General features: G+C 50.9%; 1 protein-coding gene across 2 annotated transcripts in view; it reads right to left on the bottom strand.

Annotated features, from left to right (window-relative positions):
- Nucleotides 1-345: 345 nt before the first annotated feature.
- The window catches only part of LGMN (legumain), a 25,534-nt gene continuing 6,284 nt past the window's right edge, over nucleotides 346-19,595 (bottom strand). The window contains exons 2-14 of one of the 2 annotated variants that reach the window (XM_012724662.1): nucleotides 18,248-18,414; nucleotides 12,438-12,535; nucleotides 11,495-11,576; nucleotides 9,947-10,032; nucleotides 8,378-8,453; nucleotides 7,849-7,911; nucleotides 7,057-7,123; nucleotides 6,188-6,306; nucleotides 6,018-6,107; nucleotides 4,393-4,593; nucleotides 2,690-2,860; nucleotides 1,061-1,131; nucleotides 346-857 (exon numbers count right to left, since the gene is read on the bottom strand). In XM_012724662.1, the coding sequence (XP_012580116.1) occupies nucleotides 815-857; nucleotides 1,061-1,131; nucleotides 2,690-2,860; nucleotides 4,393-4,593; nucleotides 6,018-6,107; nucleotides 6,188-6,306; nucleotides 7,057-7,123; nucleotides 7,849-7,911; nucleotides 8,378-8,453; nucleotides 9,947-10,032; nucleotides 11,495-11,576; nucleotides 12,438-12,535; nucleotides 18,248-18,385 (1,305 nt within the window). In that variant the 5' untranslated portion in view covers nucleotides 18,386-18,414 and the 3' untranslated portion in view covers nucleotides 346-814. The remainder of the gene's footprint in view (nucleotides 858-1,060; nucleotides 1,132-2,689; nucleotides 2,861-4,392; nucleotides 4,594-6,017; nucleotides 6,108-6,187; nucleotides 6,307-7,056; nucleotides 7,124-7,848; nucleotides 7,912-8,377; nucleotides 8,454-9,946; nucleotides 10,033-11,494; nucleotides 11,577-12,437; nucleotides 12,536-18,247; nucleotides 18,415-19,595) is intronic. The other variant, XM_004681605.2, reaches the window with a different exon arrangement.

Genomic DNA, 19,595 nt, shown 5'->3' with positions numbered 1-19,595 from the left:
AAAAGTCAAGACAGGAAGTCTTGGCCCTGGAGAAGCTCCCTAAGGGCAGACCCTGATACATGCTAAAGGATGAAAATGCAGATGATAGAGGAGGGAACTTGTAATGCATGGAGAGAAGCAGAAGCTGAAGTTCTGAGGAAGAAGGGGGATTTTCTTCCTATATGCCTGGAAGGTATCAGAGGAAGGAAAGGCACACCTGGACAAGAAGAACAGCAAGTAGCAAAGGCACAGGAGGCTGCTAGGTCCCAGGAGTGCACAGGGGCCCCAGCAGAACAAGGGAGCTGGCCCCGCCTCGAGGAGGAGGAGCATAACTACCAAGTCAGGGGCCCAAATTAATACTCCAGTTCAGTTATAAATCTTTATTTTTTCTAAGACATATCCATTGTTGTGGAATTAAATACAAAAGTAATCAAATCAAATCTAATTATTTTCTAAAAGTAATTTTCCACTTGGGGCTTACATTCCTCTCCATACAGTCATTCTTAAAGGTTTCAGTTTCAAATTCCTCAAAGACTCACAGGTGACAGAAGCCCCAGTGAACTTCCTGGGCAAAGATTACATACAATATGCAAAGGCAAAAAGCCTTTCTCAGCAGAGCTCCGCCCACCTAAACTTAGGGTTTTTCCTGAGCATCACACAGGACCTGCAGGTTGGGGAGAGGCAAAGATGAGCAGCTGTCTTGTAGTGGCTGGCCTGCGATCCTGGGGGGCCTGGGGCCACAACTCAGCTTCCCTCCTGCTCCAGCTCTTCAGTCTGGGCATGGCAAATGCTACAGGGGTGCTCACACTTGGAAACATATCCAGCTGGTGCCCGTTCAGTAGTTAGTGAGGCATACCTTGTCCATCGACATCTTTATTCTGTAAGAAACAGGAGATGCTGGTGAGCCACAGTGAGCCCATGGGAATGAAGACAAAACCCACATGTGACCAGCAGTCATGGTGACAGACCCACCCCACCGTGACAGTGGCAAATCATCTCGGTTGAATTCCTCCTCCACAGCAGCTGGCAGGACAGCTGCCCGCCTGCAGACGGGAGAGCAGAGCCGTTCCTGATGACTCACCTGTCGACTGGGTAAGGTTCTTCACAGAGGTTGACCAGCACGTACAGGAACCGCAGAGCATGTTCATGCTGCTGAAAAACAGACCGAAACACATGATCAACCTCATTCCACTTCCATCAACTCACCTTGGGAGCCTCCCACTTCTATAATGACGGAGAAGCATCTCTGGACCTGTGGCTATTGAGCTTTTTGGGGCCATGGACCCCATTCCCACACATGTTGATCACCTGGTGAGTTTATGGAGCATTTCTCAAGACAAAGGCATCTGTGCCTGCCTGGCAGGCCTCCTGGAGCAGGACTGGTGAGGGAAACCCCAACCTGCCCCCTGCACCCGGGACCGCTCATCCTCCAGCTCTGGGGTCTGGGAACCGCGCTCCCATGGGGACACACAGGTGAGGAGAGGAATGGACAATGAGCGCCAAGCCAACCACTCAGAACACCAAAGCGACGGGGACGTTTATATCGGGGAAAAGAAGCAAACACAACTTCAAGGGAACCCAGGAATTCTCGCAAGAAAGAGGGAGGTGGTTCACGAGGTCTGAGACCTCCGCAAGGTGCGTATCAACCAGAGAATAAAGTAGAGACCTTATTAAGTAAATGGGAAATTCTTAATTAACAGATTTTTTAATGTATTTTTGTTAAAATAAATGAAAAATATAAAATTCTAATAATGGACAGCTGCCCCCCTGAGTCCCAGGCCAGTCACCCTTGGAAGCTGTCCAGCCTGGGGCTCACATCACTGCTCAAATAATTTTCTGCAGGAAGGGAATGTTCATGAAATTCTCCGACGTGGTTGCCACACCCACGGTAGCTACTAAACAAAGATGTGGCCAGTGCAGCTGCGGAACTGGGCGTAGGTAGGTATTACTTTACTTCAGTTATCTTAAATTCCAGCTTAGGAGTCACGTGAGGCCCGTGGCCGCTGCGCCAAACAGAAGAGCACTGAGCAGCAGGAGGGTGACTCTGCAAAGGGCTGGGGCCCGTGGCCCTGGTGTGCAGGCAGCTGCAGGGCCACGGGCCACGACAGGGCGGCTGTGCTCTCACGATGCTGTATTTTATCTGTGTTGTATCTGAACAGGCTGTGGGGGAAACAGGAAGCTGTGGGAGGGTGTGGCCATGTGTCACCCCCGCCAGAGGATTCACCCCTACAGTGCAGACACCTGTACTGTCCCTCCTGCCCCACCTGGCACCCTACAGCCTGCAGGAGCGGGTCCCTTCTTCCCTGGGGCCAGGGCCTGACTTCAACAGTAAGCCTGGGAGAGAGGTCACAACAGACTGCAGGGAGAACTCCTGCACAGCTGGTGTGAGGAATGGGCCTCGGCAGAGACAGCAAATTGAAGTGCTCTTAGCGTCCAGGAGAGGGGTAATCTAACCACAGGGATAATTCAGGGTGTCTGTGGCCAAGGGGGATGAACTATGAGCTTGGATGACCTTCCTCTCCTCCCCATCAACAGCCTATGACATAAGCTTGCTGTTTCTTAGCCTTCTTGGAAGGATGGAACTATCTAGAAGTTAATGCATCTGATTTGACTGCTGGTGGACAATATTAATTTAGCTTTGGGGTTTAAGATTCAGGGAGCAGACAGAAGGTAGGGTTCAGCAGCCAGCAGCCCTAGAGTCCAGGCTCACCACGGAGGAATGCCAGTTGAAGCAGCGTGAGCGGAAATGGGACACGGCCGCCTGGTAGCAGTCATGGGCCGTGAGCGTGGCCCGCGCCGACAGGAGCCGATCCGCCTCGGCGTCAGACCTCGCAAGCAGGGAGACAATCTTCTGCACCGACTTCTCGATGACAGTCCTGGCCTGTGGAGAGACACATGTTCTGGAAATGCCTCTCACTGCAAGTGGGTTCCCCTGAACCTGGACTGCTTAGCAGCTAGTCTTTACCCAAAGGTTAGAACGAAGGGGAAGGATGAGCAACACGAGCGACAGGAGCTGCTCACGGCTAGAGACTTGGGGGGGCTTTGCCTGCCAGGGCTCCCCCTGGGGGAGGCATTTACATCTCAACACCTGAAGAGCAGCCTGGCCACACTGAGTTAGGGGCCTGCAGCAGTCGTGCCCAACGACTTGTCCACGAGTGATGCTATGTGCTCATGGGCACTTCTATCTGTTCTAGAAACCACCCAACAGCTGCACAGAGGGGCACACAGCAGCAGCTTCTTCCCAGAAAATGAAATCTGGCGTCACGAACTGCTGCTCCCCACAAAGGTCAGGGCCGCATCCCCCAACTGCCCCTTCCCAGTCTGGGCCTTTCAGTCTGAGCACAACTGAAACCTGCTGCCCGCTGTGTGTCAGATGAGGGGTCCAGAGAGGGGCCCACAGAACCCCTCCCCGGTATGTATCCATGGGAGGTTAGTGTTCTTCAAACACTCCAGCCAGAACCACAGAGCCCGTCAGTGACGGCAGCGGCTCCATCTCTCTGGGCAGAAGGGTCTCGGGGAAAATGAAGTAACACTGCTCTCAGCAAAATCATTATTTTCAAAATGGCTATTTTTCATCAAAAATGTTATTACATTAATACAAAAAGGCTTGTTATTTCTAAAAGATTTAGTAGTTGGAGGATCTCAGTCTTCATTTCTAATGCTGTCAATAGCAATACACCCATCTACAAGGCTCTCTGGGGTCAGCCACCTGAGCGAGTAAAGGGGGCGGTGGCTAGCATACGACACGTGACCCCGGACACCTGCCCTGGTCACAGAGCGCAGAGTGAGGACTGATTAGCAGGGTGATGTGCTATCAGCTAAAATGGATCACAGAGTCTTAAAGATCTTACCGAAAGTTCAGGCTGCCCAAGCGCCCAAGACCTGCACTGAGCCAACGCTGGGACAGGGCAGCCCGGCTGGCATGGGTGGGGGCAGCCTCTGCCCTGTGTCTCTGGCCGCCTGCTGCCCCTGCCCCTCCCAACAAGCTGCCGCGGTTGTGCAGAGAGGGCAGGAGTGCTTTTCAAATGACAGCCAGGAGCCAGGGGACCTAAAGGCTCAGTGAAGGTAAAAGAGAGCTCGGGCATTTCCGGGAAGCATCCTAGACTGACTTCCTAAGGCAGGAATGTTTATGGAACGGATTTTTAGACCCATGATTAGCTAAACACTCCTCAAACAAGATAAAAACATCTAAATAATGAGGCGTCGAGGCCAACACCCGCACCCGCACCATCTGGCAGGATGCAGGAGAGGGCACCCTGCCACCAAAGGGGTTAAGACCATCACAGCTCTGCTCACTTGCTTCTCCCCACATGCCCTGGGGGAAGGGGTGGGGTGGGGGCCCTTGAGGGAGCTCAGGCGCCAAGCCTGGGTGCAGGCAGCAGGCCTGCAAAGGCTTCCTTTCTCACGACTGACCTCCAGATGGGCGTTGATTTCTTTGACAAGCCTCTTGGACTCCACCAGATCATTGGTTTTCATCAGCTTCCTTTTCAGGATCGTGAGGACCACCTCAGGGCTTGGCGTGAGGTCAAGGTTTGTGACTGGAGGCAGGGAGATGGGAGAGCTGGCTTTGTGCTTCACACCTTGGAACTGCATTACTTTCATGTTGGAGATGGACTGGGGAGAGGTGCAGAGAAAGTCGGTCTGAGTGGCGAGAGTGGAGGTGCCAGGCATACCCCTCACAGGTCACACCCATGGCCTCAGGACCACTGAAGGCCACGCCACATCCTGAAAACACAGGCTTGGCCCCCGGCTTGGATGAGGCAACAGATATGAGCACCTGAAATTCGCCAGTGATGAACTCTGGGGGTGCCGGGCATACCAGGGAGAGGCCCAGCTGTCCCCTGTCATCTGAGTGCCAACACTGCCCAGTCACAAGGCCTCCAGACCAGGGCATCTTGGCTGGCAGTGACCCGGGCCTGTGCTCCCCACCTGCTCTTGACCAGGAGCAGGAAGGTGCCTGGCCTCCATCCAGGAGGGCTGAGGTTGGGCAGAACCGGGGCCTAACTAACTGCTGGGCTCGGCTTGACCACAGAGACCTCTAGACTGAATCCCAGCGACAACCGAAGAAAAGCTATGAGTATTCTTGTTCCAAAATCAAAGCAGGAATAATCAAAAACAATTCTAAGACAAAACAAAATATACGCCAAGAGATAGACAAAACACAATGTCTGAAAAAGACCCACACAACCGCCTCAGCGCACGCCAGAAATGGCCAAAGCCAAGGACACTGTCAGGAGAGTGGGACGTCCAGGGCAAGGTCTGTGGCTGGGAGTCCCCCTTCACTGGGGCGAGCCTCACAGAAAGCCAGAGCCTGCCTGCAGTCACCTGCCCCGCCTGGCTCTAGCCCATCTTCCCAGCCCCCCCAGGCTCTGCCTATCCTGCCGGCCCACAGCGCCCCAGGCCGCAAAGGGCTAGGGGTGGCTGAGTTGCTGGCTCACAAGTTCTCCAGAAGGCACCGCTCTGAGCCCGTGAGCTCGCAGATGGTGCCAGGCCTCTTGGGGAGCCCCACGCCACGTGCCTCTTGCCCACGGCCCCGAGGAAGCACCCCAGAGGTACAACCGGTCTAATCCACCCAATGAACTTACCTATCCATGCCCCCCCCACCCAGGGAACCCTCTGGGCATAGTGGGGTGCCAGGAGTCTGACAGCCCAAAGGTGAAGGTGACACCCTGGAAACCTGGAATCCAAGGGCTGGGGTTCCCTGGGACAAGGCCACGAAGCCTGAAGGAGCAGCGTTCATGGGGCGGCCAGTGGTGTGCGGAAGCCACGTTAGTGTCTCAGACAGCGCCTCTGTAACGCTCCTCGTACACTGGGCCCCGGCAGGGAGGCCACAGACCCAGGGAGGCTGACCAGGCGGCTCCAGGCTGCAGAACTCTGTGAGCGTGAAGCTCTCAAAGTCTGACTCAAAGCCCAGCCACAGCCTAAACTGGCAGCGCCAGCCAGGCCTCGGGCTCATCTCGCCCAGATGCCCTCCGGCCGCCCAGGCCACATGTGCCCGAGCCAGCCTGGGGCTCCAGCGGCCAGCGCGGCCGACCCACCTTGTTCCCGTACTGCATGACGTGGCTGGTGTTGGTGTGGGACTTCACCAGCAGGTACTGCCTGTGCAGGGTCTCTTTGGTCAAGTCCTCCTGCAAAAACGAAGTCATTCAAGTCCTCCGCTGCCCTGGCCTGTGGCCAGCCTCGGCGAGCAGCAGCCCCCGGCGCTCACCACATCCGAGTCCTCCATCCAGTTGACGCTGTACCAGTCCCCCAGGTACGTGGACCTCTTCTCGTCGTAGTAACAGGCGTAGGACGACTCTCTGGGGTTGGACGCGGTGGTTGCGTACACTAGAGAAATTAAAGCCACTTTGAGCCACATTTCAACCCCCTGTCATTCCACCTGAACTTTCCATCCTTCCTCCTTTATGGTGCCATAGAAGCCCGTCTCCTGCGCTCGGCAGGCGAGGGCAGCCCACACGGCCGCCCAGCTCTGTTCACTCCGTTACAGTAACTTGTGGGAAACTGAATGTAGAAGACAGAGGAGCTATGTGATAGAAGTTTGGCAGTGATAAGATACCATCATGCTTCTGAGGACATGAAACTAATTGGTAATAAAGCTGAAACTTCCCAGTGGCTCCAGAAACTGAAGAACATGGACTGCATTTCGTTTGAGGAACTTAACATTTACTGAAGTATCACTGTGACTGGAAGCTGCTGCCTACCAGCCTGCCGGGGGCGCCGCGGTGGGCTGGACAAGTGTTATAACGGAACATTTGGTTCTGCCACCAGACACGACCCGTATCCCCATTTTACAGATGGGGACCAGTGAAGGTCACGGAGGGAAGTCACCTGCCAGGGCCAGAGGCCAAAAGCAACATGGTCTGGGCTATTAACTGGGTCTTGAGGGGCTTCACTGGACCCTGGCGAGCATGAGAAGCCCACGTGCACATTCTTCACCCGACCGCTAGCCTGAGGAGCAGAGGCACCGTGGCCTGCACCCACCCCCCAGCCCACCCAGGCTGGCGGACACAGGTGTCTCACACCGCCTGTGCCTCTGAGCAACACACTCACCCGCCCGGCACAGAGCCCACCACCCACCGTTGATGTCTTTGGGCAGGTGCTTCATCATGGAGCCGGACTCACAGGCCTCAATGTAGAACACCATCTGTGAGTGAACGAGACAGGTAAGCCACACCTAAGCGGGCCCAGGCCTCTCGGAAATGCTGCTCCGGGTCTGCCTGCTCTCGGGACCCACAGCTCAGGGTCTCTCACTGTTGTTTCTGGAAGTTATTTCTGCTGTCAGAGGCAGCTGCTGCTGTCACAGAATGTTAGTCACGTTTACCAACTTCCATCACTAACAGAAGTCAGTATCTAGCAGGTGAAATAGAGCAGAGAAAATGAATCCACAGGTGATGCTGAAAAAAGATGTCTCGCTGACCAATATGGGAGACCGAGGCAGGACATGCCACACATTACGGTACACGCATATGCTACGTGCTACTGCCATGGATATGCCCGGCTGGTGTCTACAGAGGGGCAAGCGAGGGCGTAAGAGTGGCACCTTCCTCCCCAAGTCGGCCCCAGTCCCAGGACAGCAGCTCTGGGAGGGTCTCCCTGGACCGGCGGCCTCAGCGTTACCTGGAGAAGCAGATTCTCGGGCCACCCCACACAGCTCTGAGTCAAATTCTGGGATGGGCCTCCTTTCTGTGTTTTCACAAGATCCTCAGTGATTCCAGTTTATCACTGATGTCCCACAACACAAAAGATTAGTTCTGGGATAACTGACTGGCTGAGAGGACGTGCTTTCCAGAAAGCCGCTGTCCAGAGCTGTGCGGCCAGCCTAGCACTGAGGGGTTCCTCCCCACTCCGGGCCGCCCAGTGCTGACTTACCTTTTGGTACTTTTTATGATCGTACATGTACTGGATGGTTTCGTTTAGGTCTTTGACATGGAGCTGAAAGGTAAGAGCACAGATGTTCAGACCAACACACCCAGAGCACCCACTGGCTGGACAACCCACTACTAAGGGCCCCATGATGCTTTACAAAATTCTTATCTGCCAACCTGTAGAGATAGTCGCGGTAAATGTTACCCCAGGATGTCCCCAAGTGTTGTGATTTTCCCCGCGAGTAGAGGGGTGGGGACACGGCTTTGCCATCCTCTGCCCCACACCCTCAGGGGCCGGGTCCCACTGCAGCGGCTGGTGCCAGCGCCCAAGTGCTGAGACTCTCGGTGATGCCGCAGCGTGAAGGGGCCATGACAGACCTGGGACAGACATGGCTGCTCATGTCCCACTCACCCACCACCAACCAGGAACAGCCCTCATTGGACGCAACAAACACGCGTGACAGGGCTAACGCCCAGTGGGGTTTCGTCTGCCATTCTCCTAACTTGTCTTCACAGTGTGAAGAGAAACTTACCTCGTCGTTAGGGAACACCAGTATTCCCGCGGCTCCATGATCGGTGAAGTAGACGAACACATGGTCCCGGGGGCCACTGCCGAGGGGAGGGGCACAGTGAGAACAAGCATCGCATCAGCCGAGGCTCCTGATGCTACTGTCTTTCTCTCTTTAAAGTTGCCCTAACTGAGAAGCTAACAAAAGTGAGGACTCAGTCTCCTGACTGCAGAGAGAGGCACACAGGGCCTGGTGACGGTCTGCTGAATGCTCTTCTGAAGCACAGGTAGATCCTGGAGCCTAGAATGAGGGTGGGGAGGAGGGGAGGCCCTGCTGGGCAGCACGTCAGCCCAAACAGGCAGGAGTCGGCTGCAGGTCCTCCAGCAATTGGGCCTCCTCCCAGGCAGCCACACTTCAGCCAGATTTCTCTCCAAATGAGGTGAAACCAGGAGCCTAGACACATAGCCAGGCAAAGACCTGTCACCCCAAGTCCCCTCCAGGCCCTGGCCTGCAGCCTGGGGAGATACCAGGACCCGGCACCCTCCCTAGGGGTTCCAGGCTGTGAGGCTGTCACCCCTCACCTGGAGATCCTGGGGTTCACCCACACGATGTCTGCATCTGCACGAATGCACATAAGCCCACTTGTGCCCAGGGTGCCACACACTATCGATAACTCGAGGCCCTCGGGAGGCGTGCTACTAAGCCCCCCGACATTGCTAGACATGTTCTGAGGGCAGTGCTCCCCACAGTCTGCGGGGCAGCACCGGGCTGGCTCCCCGAATAGAAAAGCTAGTTGTGCGCGTGGTGCTCCTCACCAGAGGGCTGTGACAGGGCTCAAGGCTGGAGGCGGCGTGGGTCAAGCAACCGACCAGCCACCACGCTTCACACCCGTCTCAGAGTGTTCCACTAGGTGTGGGAAAACCAGCACCAGGATTTGCGGACAACAGAGAAGAGGGTTTAAGTGGCAGGAAACACTGTGGTAAGCATCACAAGGGACCCTGGGTCACACGGTTAGTTCAGCACAGCAGTGAGTTGCCAAAAGAAGCCACTGCCCTTGGCAGGCTATCGAGAGCCAGACAAAGTCAACAAGCCAGGGGCAAGGAACAATGTCTGCCTAAATTCCCTGCTCTGCATAGACAATACAGTAATGCCAGGAACCCTCAACACCCCACTTTCAGCAACAGATCATCTAGAGAGAAAAATCAATAAGGACCCATTGGACTTGAGCTATTCTTTAAACCAACTGGAGCTAGCAGACATAATGAGAATGTTCCATCCAACAGCACATTCTTCTGTATGCTCAGAAGATGGTACATAGACATGTCAGGTCACAAAAAAAAAATCTCAGCAAATGTGATAACACTGAAATCATATTGAGTATCTTTTCCATCCACAATAGCATAAAACAAAATATCAGGAAGAAAACTGGAAAATTCACAAGTATGTGGTTAACAACACACCTCCCCCTGAAGTCAGAGAAGAAATCAAAAGGCAAAAAAAAAAAACAAACAAAAACAAAACCATGACATTGATTCTCTGTCCTGGGGTTCTAAATCATCCCAAAAGGTGTGATTTCCATAAAACAGATGTTACCTCTTCAAGACTTTTCCAGACCCATTGCCCTTCACTGCTTCTGCATCTCCTCTCAGCACAGCAAGGAAATTTTGTGGGGTGACATCCTACAAAGAATTGGAATTTGCAATCAGATAGAGCTGTTTGATCAGCTTACCTAGAGCGTTTGCTGAACCCGGCAGATCTGGCCCCTGGCCCACACATCCCCTGCTTGAGGCTTATAAGCAGATACTCTAGGACCAAGAGGATCAAAAAGAACCTGTTGCTCCCTGGTGGCGCAACATGTTAAAGTGCAGCACTATGAAGCTTCCACAGCCACTGCAGCACAAGTTCAATCTCTGACCAGGGAGGCGACCCACATGGCACAGCTGACCTCTCCTGTCTCCGCACTGCTCCCCTCAGCAGTATGTTTCAGTAGATCTGCCTGTTCTGCTCCCTACTCTGTCTCTGGTGAATCCTCACCCCTCTATCCCCTGGGCCTGTGCCCCAGTTCTTTTATGTATAAATACAACCTTAAAAAAAAAAAAAAAGAGCAAGGCCCATGTTTTTGGGACCCTGCCAGGAGCACAACTCAAATACCACTGTGGGCGCTGGCTGATGGCAATTCAGCAAGCCTGCCAGTCCTTGACAGTTACGGAGGTTCCCATGGGAAACCAAAAGACGCCAGAAAGTGGGGGTAAGTAAGATGGGCCAGACGAGCACACCACCTCAGAGACACAGCAAGAGGGAGCAGACACATCAGTGCTGGGCCTTCCCTCTGAAGCCTCTTCATTGCCTGTAAGTCTGGTTCCAAGGACATTCAATGTCCGTAACGGAAATTTTGTAAAATTTATAGCTGGTCATTTAAAAAAGCAATATGGAAAAGTACAAAAGAAATAAAATTAAAAAACCCAAATCCTACCATCTAATTCTAGGCACTTCCATATAACATGATAGAAATCACTTCACAAAAATGGGACAAATATCGCATGTACAATGTGTTCGACTTCACTGCACTTAAAAGAAGAAAGAAAGTGAACAAAGAATTGCTCAACTTGAGATAAATGTTTATCGTGAGGAACGTTAGTTCCTAAAACATTCCTCTGAAATTAAGATAGAGACCACGAAAACCACAAGACTTAAGTCATAATAGTTTTCAAAAATGTGTCAGTCTATGCTGTGTCAATCACCAGGCGGGGAGTGGCGTGGGAGGGATGATGGCATCAGGGATATCTCAGCACAAGGAGATGCTCTCTGCACAGGACTTGGTGCTGGAAAATTCTAAGTGTGATTTTCAGTAAAGAATGCACATCGTTAACATTCAGGTGAACGCAAACTTTGAGATCTTATTGAAGGAAATATTTCAAGTTTAAAGTTTAAGAAAACTAGAAACTAAACGGTGTGAACTACAACTTATTTCTGACAGTTTTTCCTCTATCTTTCAAAGCTCTCCAAAGTCACTCAAGCACAATCTTAATATGACAGGAAACACAGACAGAAATCTAGTGAGGTTCTGATCCTAGAAGTTGAGGAAAGAGGAGAAAGTCGCTGAAACAAGAACAGGCTGGCGGCCCCAGCCCACTGCCTCACCTCGCCGGTGTAGTCCTTGGGGACACCTGCGTACACATCCGAGCCATTGGGCCTGTTGATCACGACCCCCGGGGTGGGATTGCTGAAAATCAAAGAACATGCCTGAAGTTCCTGATCTGACAGGTTCTCAAACCTGAACCTCTCTCCTCAGACACACCACTTCCACACAAAACCAGCAGGAGGCCCTGCTTGGGGTCCCAGTGGCCGCCACCCCCAACTCTCCAGCTCTCGGCGGGAGGGATGAAGGGCTGAGCTCTGAAAACTGGGGACAGACCAAAGCCCGGTGTGCCGCCTCCCAGTGGAAGCCACGAGGCCCCCAGGGGCCAAGGTCTCATGGAGGGCGCTCTCGGAGGAGCAGGACTGCAGGAAAGGCAGGACAGAAGACGAAGCCTTGGCAGAGAGCTGAGGGTTTGTTAAAGCTCAGAACAGACAAGGAGCTGCTACGAGGCCACAGTCAAGGGCCCGTCCTTCACCAGGGCCCCAGCAGGGAGACAGGAGTGGGGAGACGAGAGCTGGGTGCCCTCGTACCCCTACTGCCTCACTCCACAGTAAGTGCACGAGGGAAGGAGATGTAAAGTCTGATCAACAAGTAACGAAAGTGAATAGTCTAGAAAGCCGGGCCCGAGGGTATAACCCACCAGCCAGCCTGGGTGTCTGGGGCTCTGTGCTGCCCCTCGGGGACTAGGAACCAGCCATGTTGGACCCAAAGGTGGGTTCTCCGAGCTGAGAGATCCAGCACAACAGCCCCAACCACCTGCAGGCCCATTTCCTACCTCCTGCCACTGCCAGGGTGCCCCAAGTTACATTCAAAGCTCTACAGGAGCAGCGTGTGCAGCTTTGCCTGGGCATCTGTCCACAGGCTACTGTGGGGTCACTCTACAGGGGCCTGCGAGTCTATGACTTTCCTGTACATGCCCTGAAGCCCCACGTGCCCGCTGCTTACTCTTCGGAGTTGGCGATGTCATCGTACATCATCACGACGATCTGCTCGTCGGGAATGCCGTTGCGGTGCACGATCTGGTAGGCGTGGCAAGCGTCGGCCTGGGAGAAACCATGTCATCAAGTGTGAGAATCTGCCCAGCCAAAGGCCAGTTTTGTTCTAATGAACACGTTCTCTCTAAAAAAGATGTGCTGTGAATCTGGTAGCTGAATTATTTTAAAATACATACATTTTTTTCCAACTTAACTTTTTTTCCACCCAGCCCCCACGCCTTTCAGCGGGCACAGCAGGACGCTGGCTCGCAGCACCACCGCGCCTTCAGGTCACAGGGCATCTGGACATTTTTTCCCACAGCTGAAAAGTCTCCTGAAAACACGGATTCAGGCTTGGAAAACAATGAACTCAGGGTGCTGAACAGAGAATCAAAAGCCCAGAGTAACTTCACTCCACCGGGGAAACGATCTCGGCACAGCATCGCTGGGACAGCAAAGGCGAGAAATAACCCATCAAAGGGCCCTGGTCGCCAGAACAAAGCTTCTGAGCACAGAACGGCTGTGAGCAAAATGAGTGAAAAGCAGCTCATGCTTCAAACTAGTTGAATCTCTGGAACAAAATGAGAAAAAGTTGTAGGAGGAAAAAAAGAGACCCCCATGATCACACAGATGTAAGGACGCCGCTGAGTGGCGAGAGCGTAAAGCAAAGCGCAGGGGTGACGGGCTCAGGAGTCCGTGCCCCTGCGGGAGGTGGGGCCTCTCACCGACATCACACAGGACCAGCAGCCGCTTTTCTCTGGCTGGTGCAAGATCCACAGACTACTTAACCTGAACAGATCTAGATATCTGCCTGTTTTCCTAATGAGAAAAACAAACATTATGTCACACCTTCATCTACCCCCGATGACCTCACCCCAGGAAATATCCTTCTGTTACTTATTTCTCTTATCAGACATGAAAAGGTATGTCCATCAAAAAAAAAAAATTAACTTAGGAATAAATTTAGTATGAGAAGTATAAGACTTAGCCACTGATAATTCTGAAATATTCCTGTGGGAAATTAAAGATAAGTAAACACAGAGATCGCTCATGTTCATGAATCAGGTTTCACACTGTGAAAGAAAATGAGCAAGTTTTCTTGAAGTGATGATGATCCTAAACTACATAAAATCACAACAGACATGGCGCAGCCTAAACAACCTTGGGGCCTCCCTGGTGGCAGGGATTAGAGCGCAACACTGTGAAGCTGTCCGCAGCCACTGCAGCACCAGCTGGATCCCCACCAGGGAGTGACTCACACAGCACAGCAGACCTCTCCTGGCCCGCCCGCTGCTCCTCTCAGCAGTGGATTTCAGTCATTCTGCCTGTTCTGCCCCCCACTCTGTCTCTGGGGAATCCTGTCACCCTCCACCACTTCTGGCCTGTTCTTGTATGCATAAATAAATCTTTTTTTAAAAATCTCCAAAAAGCAGACAGGATTTTCGCTTCCTGATTTTAAAACACACTAGAAAAAGAGCAGTATTTTCGATAAATGATGCTAGGTCTGTTTGGCTGCCCACATCCAAAAAGGTGTCATACACAAAAATCAATGCAAATTGAATCAAAGAACTAAAGATAAGCACTATCACAAAATCAAACTTTTGAAACAACACAGGGAAAGTCCTTAGAACCTTAAGTTATAACTGCAAAGATGTCACAGATATGAACTAAAGATACGGTCTATGTTCAAACAAACTGAACATTATCAAAAGCTATCGTGCTTCAAAAGACACTATTTTACAAAATAGTAAAGCAACGACCATGTTTGCTGAAGACATTCCAATTAAAAAAAAAATGAAAGATAAGTAACAGAAAAGGAAAATATCTTAAAACACTGTGTCCAGAATACCAAAGGACGCATACCTGCATGAGAATCAACCCCATCAAAAATAGCTGAAAGAGTTGAACATTTCACTTTAGCAGATACACAAATGACTAATAATGTGCACCATAAAAAAAAAATACTATCGCTCATTATCAGGAAAATGCAAATTAAAACCACAATGACACCCATGTCATAGCCAGACAGTGACAGGTGCTGGCAGGTTGTGGACGCCAGGAACCTCTCTCCAGGGCTTATGGGAATGTAAAATGGTGCAGCCATTCTGGAAAAAAAGCTAAACGGTTTCTTTAAAGCCTAAACATGAATTTGCCACATGACCCAGCAATTCTACTCGCAAGTATCCACCCAAGAGAAAGAAAAACACTGATCTCAACATAGATTTGCACACACAGGTTCTCAGCATCACTCTCCAGAGGTCAGAACAGGCTTACCCACACCATGGACCTCGGGCTGGGCATAAAAAGGAAGGCCATACTGACCTCTGCCAGGACACAGACAGGCCTCAAAAATACAGAGGCCCCATTCCTAGGAGATGTTCAGAAAGGGCAAATATAAACTTATGAGGGAAAGCAGACTCGTGGCTGCCTAGAGCTGGAGGCGGGGACTGCAAACGTGGGCCCCAGGGATCTCACTGGGGGGACGGAACTGTCCTAAAACTGGTACACAGTGACATTTGCATAACTCGGCAAATTTTCTAGAATAACCTGAGTGTACATCTGCAATGGTGCGTGATGTGTCCATGAGAAACCTGCCTCAGCAAAGTCCTGATGTGAGAAGGGCTTAGCACCTGTGAGGGACAGAGTGGATGGATCTTGAGCTAATGCGCAGTGACATAAGCCCGTGTTGTTTCTACACTTGTAGACGTGTAGAATATCAACCTCAAACAGAACAAACTGGTAAAACAACACTATTAATTATTGCACTATGAAAAATACACTAGTTAGTGGGAGCTGCAGGGTGAGTGAAGCATATGCACATGTGAGGGGTGAAGATGTACCCCCCAAACCAATTATGTAAACAATTGGCAAATCAATAAAATTCAAGAAAAAAATAAACAAAACAGCATCACAAAACAGCACCACACTTAACAATTGCTAAGCAATTGCTTTGTGTGTACCTGGGATGGTAATCCTCCCTATCCAAAAAAAAAAAAAAAAAAGAATTTGTGAGGAATGTTGTATTAATCCAAGAAACATTTAAGTCTCTATAATAAATAACAAAGGTTTAGAAGTCAGATGCTCTTTTGAAGATTAACCTCAGAGGTCAAGAAAGCCTGAGCGGCCTGGGGGAAGAGAACCAGCAGGCAGGGCCAGGGACTGCGGTGACTCAGCACCACTCGCCCTCTGTCCAGGCTCAGCACTCTCCTCTTACTCAGCCATAAATATTTCAGGCTGCGGCAACTTCTTTTGCCTTGCGTCCCTTCCCCCTAATACTTCGAAACTGAACATCGGACCCAGGAAACCTAGCAACACTTGTTTGAAAGAGGTGTTCTGGGAGTAAAGGGTAATGGGGTCAACGCACACTTACTAATGTTTACCCAACATCTTTTCAAGTCAGTTGTATAAAAACAGGTCCACCTGTTCACCCCAGGATTGCATTTAACACCTCCCCTTTCCAGCTCCTGCTTAAAACTGAAGGAGAAAGCTGAGAGCTGAGCAGGTTCATTCTCAGGTTGCGCCTTTGTAAGTGGGTCAAGTCTGTGGTTAAGCGTGAAATACAAGGATCATCTTGTGATAACACCAGCTTTTTAATCAAGCCCAATTTCCTATTCAGCTAACACACAAAAGCCCTTGAATGTAGAAGTCAACCAACAATCAGCAAATTTTAGAGCTGGGAGGGAGTTCATTTAACAACACTCCCCCATTTAACAAACATGGAAACTGACACCAGAGAAAGGAATACACTTGAGGGAGCCCCACCATAGCAGCAGGAGCACCCCACCAGCGGGAGTCCTGTCAGCAGGCCTGCACTGTCCAATACATGAAGCCATGGAGCACGTGGAGGTGGCTGGTCCAAAATGAATGCCCACAGATGGCCGTGTACACCGGACCACAATGTCTTGGCACACGTTGAGGGTGAGGCATCACTCAAATTTTTATGGTGACTGTAAGTGCAATAATAATAACTTGGATGTACCAGATTAAATAAGACATAGGAAAGTTGATTTCACCTGTTTATGGCTCTTCCTATCACTCCATGCTGCTCTGGAGCCAGTTGGCCTGGGGTTGAACCCTGGCTCGACCTTGGCTCTCCTGTGCCATGAGGGACGAGGTGCGGACCCTTCCTGTGCCTCAGTCCGCCCAGGTACAGGGGAGATGAAAGGCAACACTGCCACACATAGCGCCACTGCAGGGGTTCGCTAAGGGCATCTGTGTCCAGGGCACTTACGAGAGGGCACAGACACACCAACAGGCTGCACATTTGCGTCTGAGGATTAAAGTATTACATGGCATGTCTAAGGACAGCTGTCTTGAAGTACAAATCACACTCCATCAAAGTTAGACTTTTAAAATATATAATTCAGTGGTTTCTAGTATGTTTGCACTGTGGTGCAACCATCAGCACTAATTTCAGGACATTTTCATCACTCCAACAAGACCTACTAGCAGTCACTCCCCGTTTCCTCTTTCGCCCAGATCCCGGCGACTCCTGATCTACCACTCTAGATCCCCCTCTCTGGCCTTTCATATAAATCTTGTAACACACGATCCTTTTGAGCCTGGTTCCTTTCACTCAGCATGTTTTTCAGGTCCATTCATGCTAAAGCACGTGTTACTCCTTTGTTCTTTTTATGGCTCAGAGCAGCCCCTTGCACGGACAGGCCACATTGCTAACCTGCCCACTGACAGTGGACACTGGGTTGTCTCCATTTTTGGTTATTACGAATAAAGCTGCCGCAATCTATCGAGTACACATTTCTGTGTGGACAGACTTTCATCCCCTTCAGGTGTGTGCCCAGGAGTGGGGCGACTGACTCACGTGCTAAGTCTGTGGCAGATCTTTTGGGGAACAGCCAGACTGCTTCTCAAAGCGGCTTCCCCATTCTGCATTCCCAACAGGCGGCTGCACTTTGATGTGGACTCTTTCCTCACTCCTGCCACGCGAGTCTGGAGGAGATGCCAGGAAGGATGGGGACGGGGTGGCAGCGGGGCAGCGGCAGGCAGGGCAAAGAGGCCTGGGGATGCTCTGACCAAAGCCCGGGCCTCCAGTCCCGTCAGGCCTCCCCCCACTGTGTGGCCTCAGGTGAACTGCCTGTTAAGTCTCATTTCCTTACCTATAAAATGAAGGTGTCAGACCAGTGCTCTCACTTGGGGACATCTGGCAACTTCTGGACAAAATTTTGATGGGGAGGATAAAGCTCTTGAGATCGACTCCAGAGTGGTCAGAGATGCTGCTAAACATCCAACAATTGGCAAGGTACCCCACAACCAAGACCTACCTGGCCCCAAATGTCATTACCTGAGGAACTGCTAACCCCTTCCAAAGGGGCTGTACCACTTTATAACTGCCCCACAATGTGTAAGGGCTTCTATTCCCTTTATTGTCACCAACACAAATTTTCTGAGCTAAGCAGAACATCGATAGCCTTTAAGAAACCTATTCAGGGCCCTTCCTGGTGGCGCAGTGGGTTAAAGCACAACACTGCGAAGCTAGCAGCAGCCGCTTCCACACCAGAGTTCAATCCCTAACTGAGGAGCTGACCCACATGGCATGGCAGACCTCTCCTGACCAGCCCACTGCTCCCCTCAGTAGTGTAAGTTGTCAATCTGCCTTTCTGTTCTCCACTCTGATGGATCCTCTCATCCCCTGCACCTCTGGCCTGTACCCCAGTTCTGTATGCATCAATAAATAAATCTTAAATTAAAAAAAAAAACGATTCATTAACAACAACACTCTATAAATTGTCAGTGTCTTTATAAAAAAGTGTCACTTCTTACCTGGTGCCTATAATTATACCAGCCATTAGAACCTGCCACAATCACCACCCAGTGCTTGCCCCCATCCTCGGGATCGTCCACAGGAACAGCACCAATTCCCAGGGCCACGCTGAGCAACACGGTCACTCCCCAAATCATTCTGCGCCCTGGAGTCTGATGGCAAAAATCTGGGAAGAAAAGCACAGAGTCAAGCAAAGAAACTCCCAAGAAGAGACAACATGTGGCCTTTGCGAAAATATCACAATGAACACGTCAACAAGGCCAGTCAGTAATCAGACAGAACATACAGAGAAGAAAAGTGGTAACAGAGCAGTTTTAGTCTGTGTTCTTCTGTGCTATTTCCCCCTGTGGAGAAAGGGGTTGCCAATATCCCCCAATTTCACTATGTGAGGTTGCAAATCCAAACCAAAGATTGAGGGAACCTTTTAAAGCTTTTGTCACAACTTGGAACATGGCAGATAAAATTCATCCACAAAATTCACTGTGCTGGAAAAATGTCTACCAGGTCTCACAAGCTGCTCAGAAAACATACGTAATGTGCGCACAGAAAAATGTAGAAGGCAGATAAACATGAAACAGCAGCCACAGCAGTGGTAAATGGAATTAGATGACTTTTCTCATTATTTGTCTCTTTTTACTATAACTGACATATATTAGTATACAGTCAAGTTTGTAAAGTTCAGTATGTGCTCGAGATAGACACTGATGGGCAAGGTTCAAGCCTGGGAGTGAGGCCTCAGGGTCAGCTACCCTCAGACACTCTAGCCCAACGTAACGCCCGCTGTGACACGGGCACCCCGCGAGGGTGTGTTCTGTGCAGCAGGCAGGGCGAGTATTTTACTCCTTCATTTTCAGGGAGATGAGGCTGAGGCAAAGAGTAGGTGACTTGCTCGGTATTCTCGGAGTGAATATTCTCACCTCGGCCGGGACCAGAACGCACAGGTCTGAGTCCCTGGCCCAGCCTCTCTCTGCTATGTGGTCCTACCTCAAGAGACTTAGTTATTTAGGCGAGCAAGGCAGCTAGCCCCAAGAGATTAGCTGGCTGATGGGGTGGCAACGAGGAAGATGATAACAAAAGTGTTCTGTTGTTGTTTTTCTTTTTTGAGAAACTAAGTTTCATGTGGCTGCTTCCATGTTGGAAGGCTTTTCTCGTTTAAGCCTTTGGGGTTTACAACATACTGTTTGTCAAGTTTTACTCATCATCCCAGATCAGATTAGAGCTTTTAAAAATAAGTCCTTTCAGTAGGCGGAATGGCACTGCTCCAGGAGTTAATAAGGCAGGTTATGCAGTTGCGGGTAGTGGTTTTGTACAGCAAGCAAAATTGTGTAATTTATCAGCCAGCCCCCC

This window comes from Condylura cristata, unplaced genomic scaffold (genome assembly GCF_000260355.1).
Source record: "Condylura cristata isolate star-nosed mole 26May11 unplaced genomic scaffold, ConCri1.0 scaffold00013, whole genome shotgun sequence".
Taxonomy (NCBI): Eukaryota; Metazoa; Chordata; class Mammalia; order Eulipotyphla; family Talpidae; genus Condylura; species Condylura cristata.
This window is presented reverse-complemented; position numbering and strand designations above follow the sequence as displayed.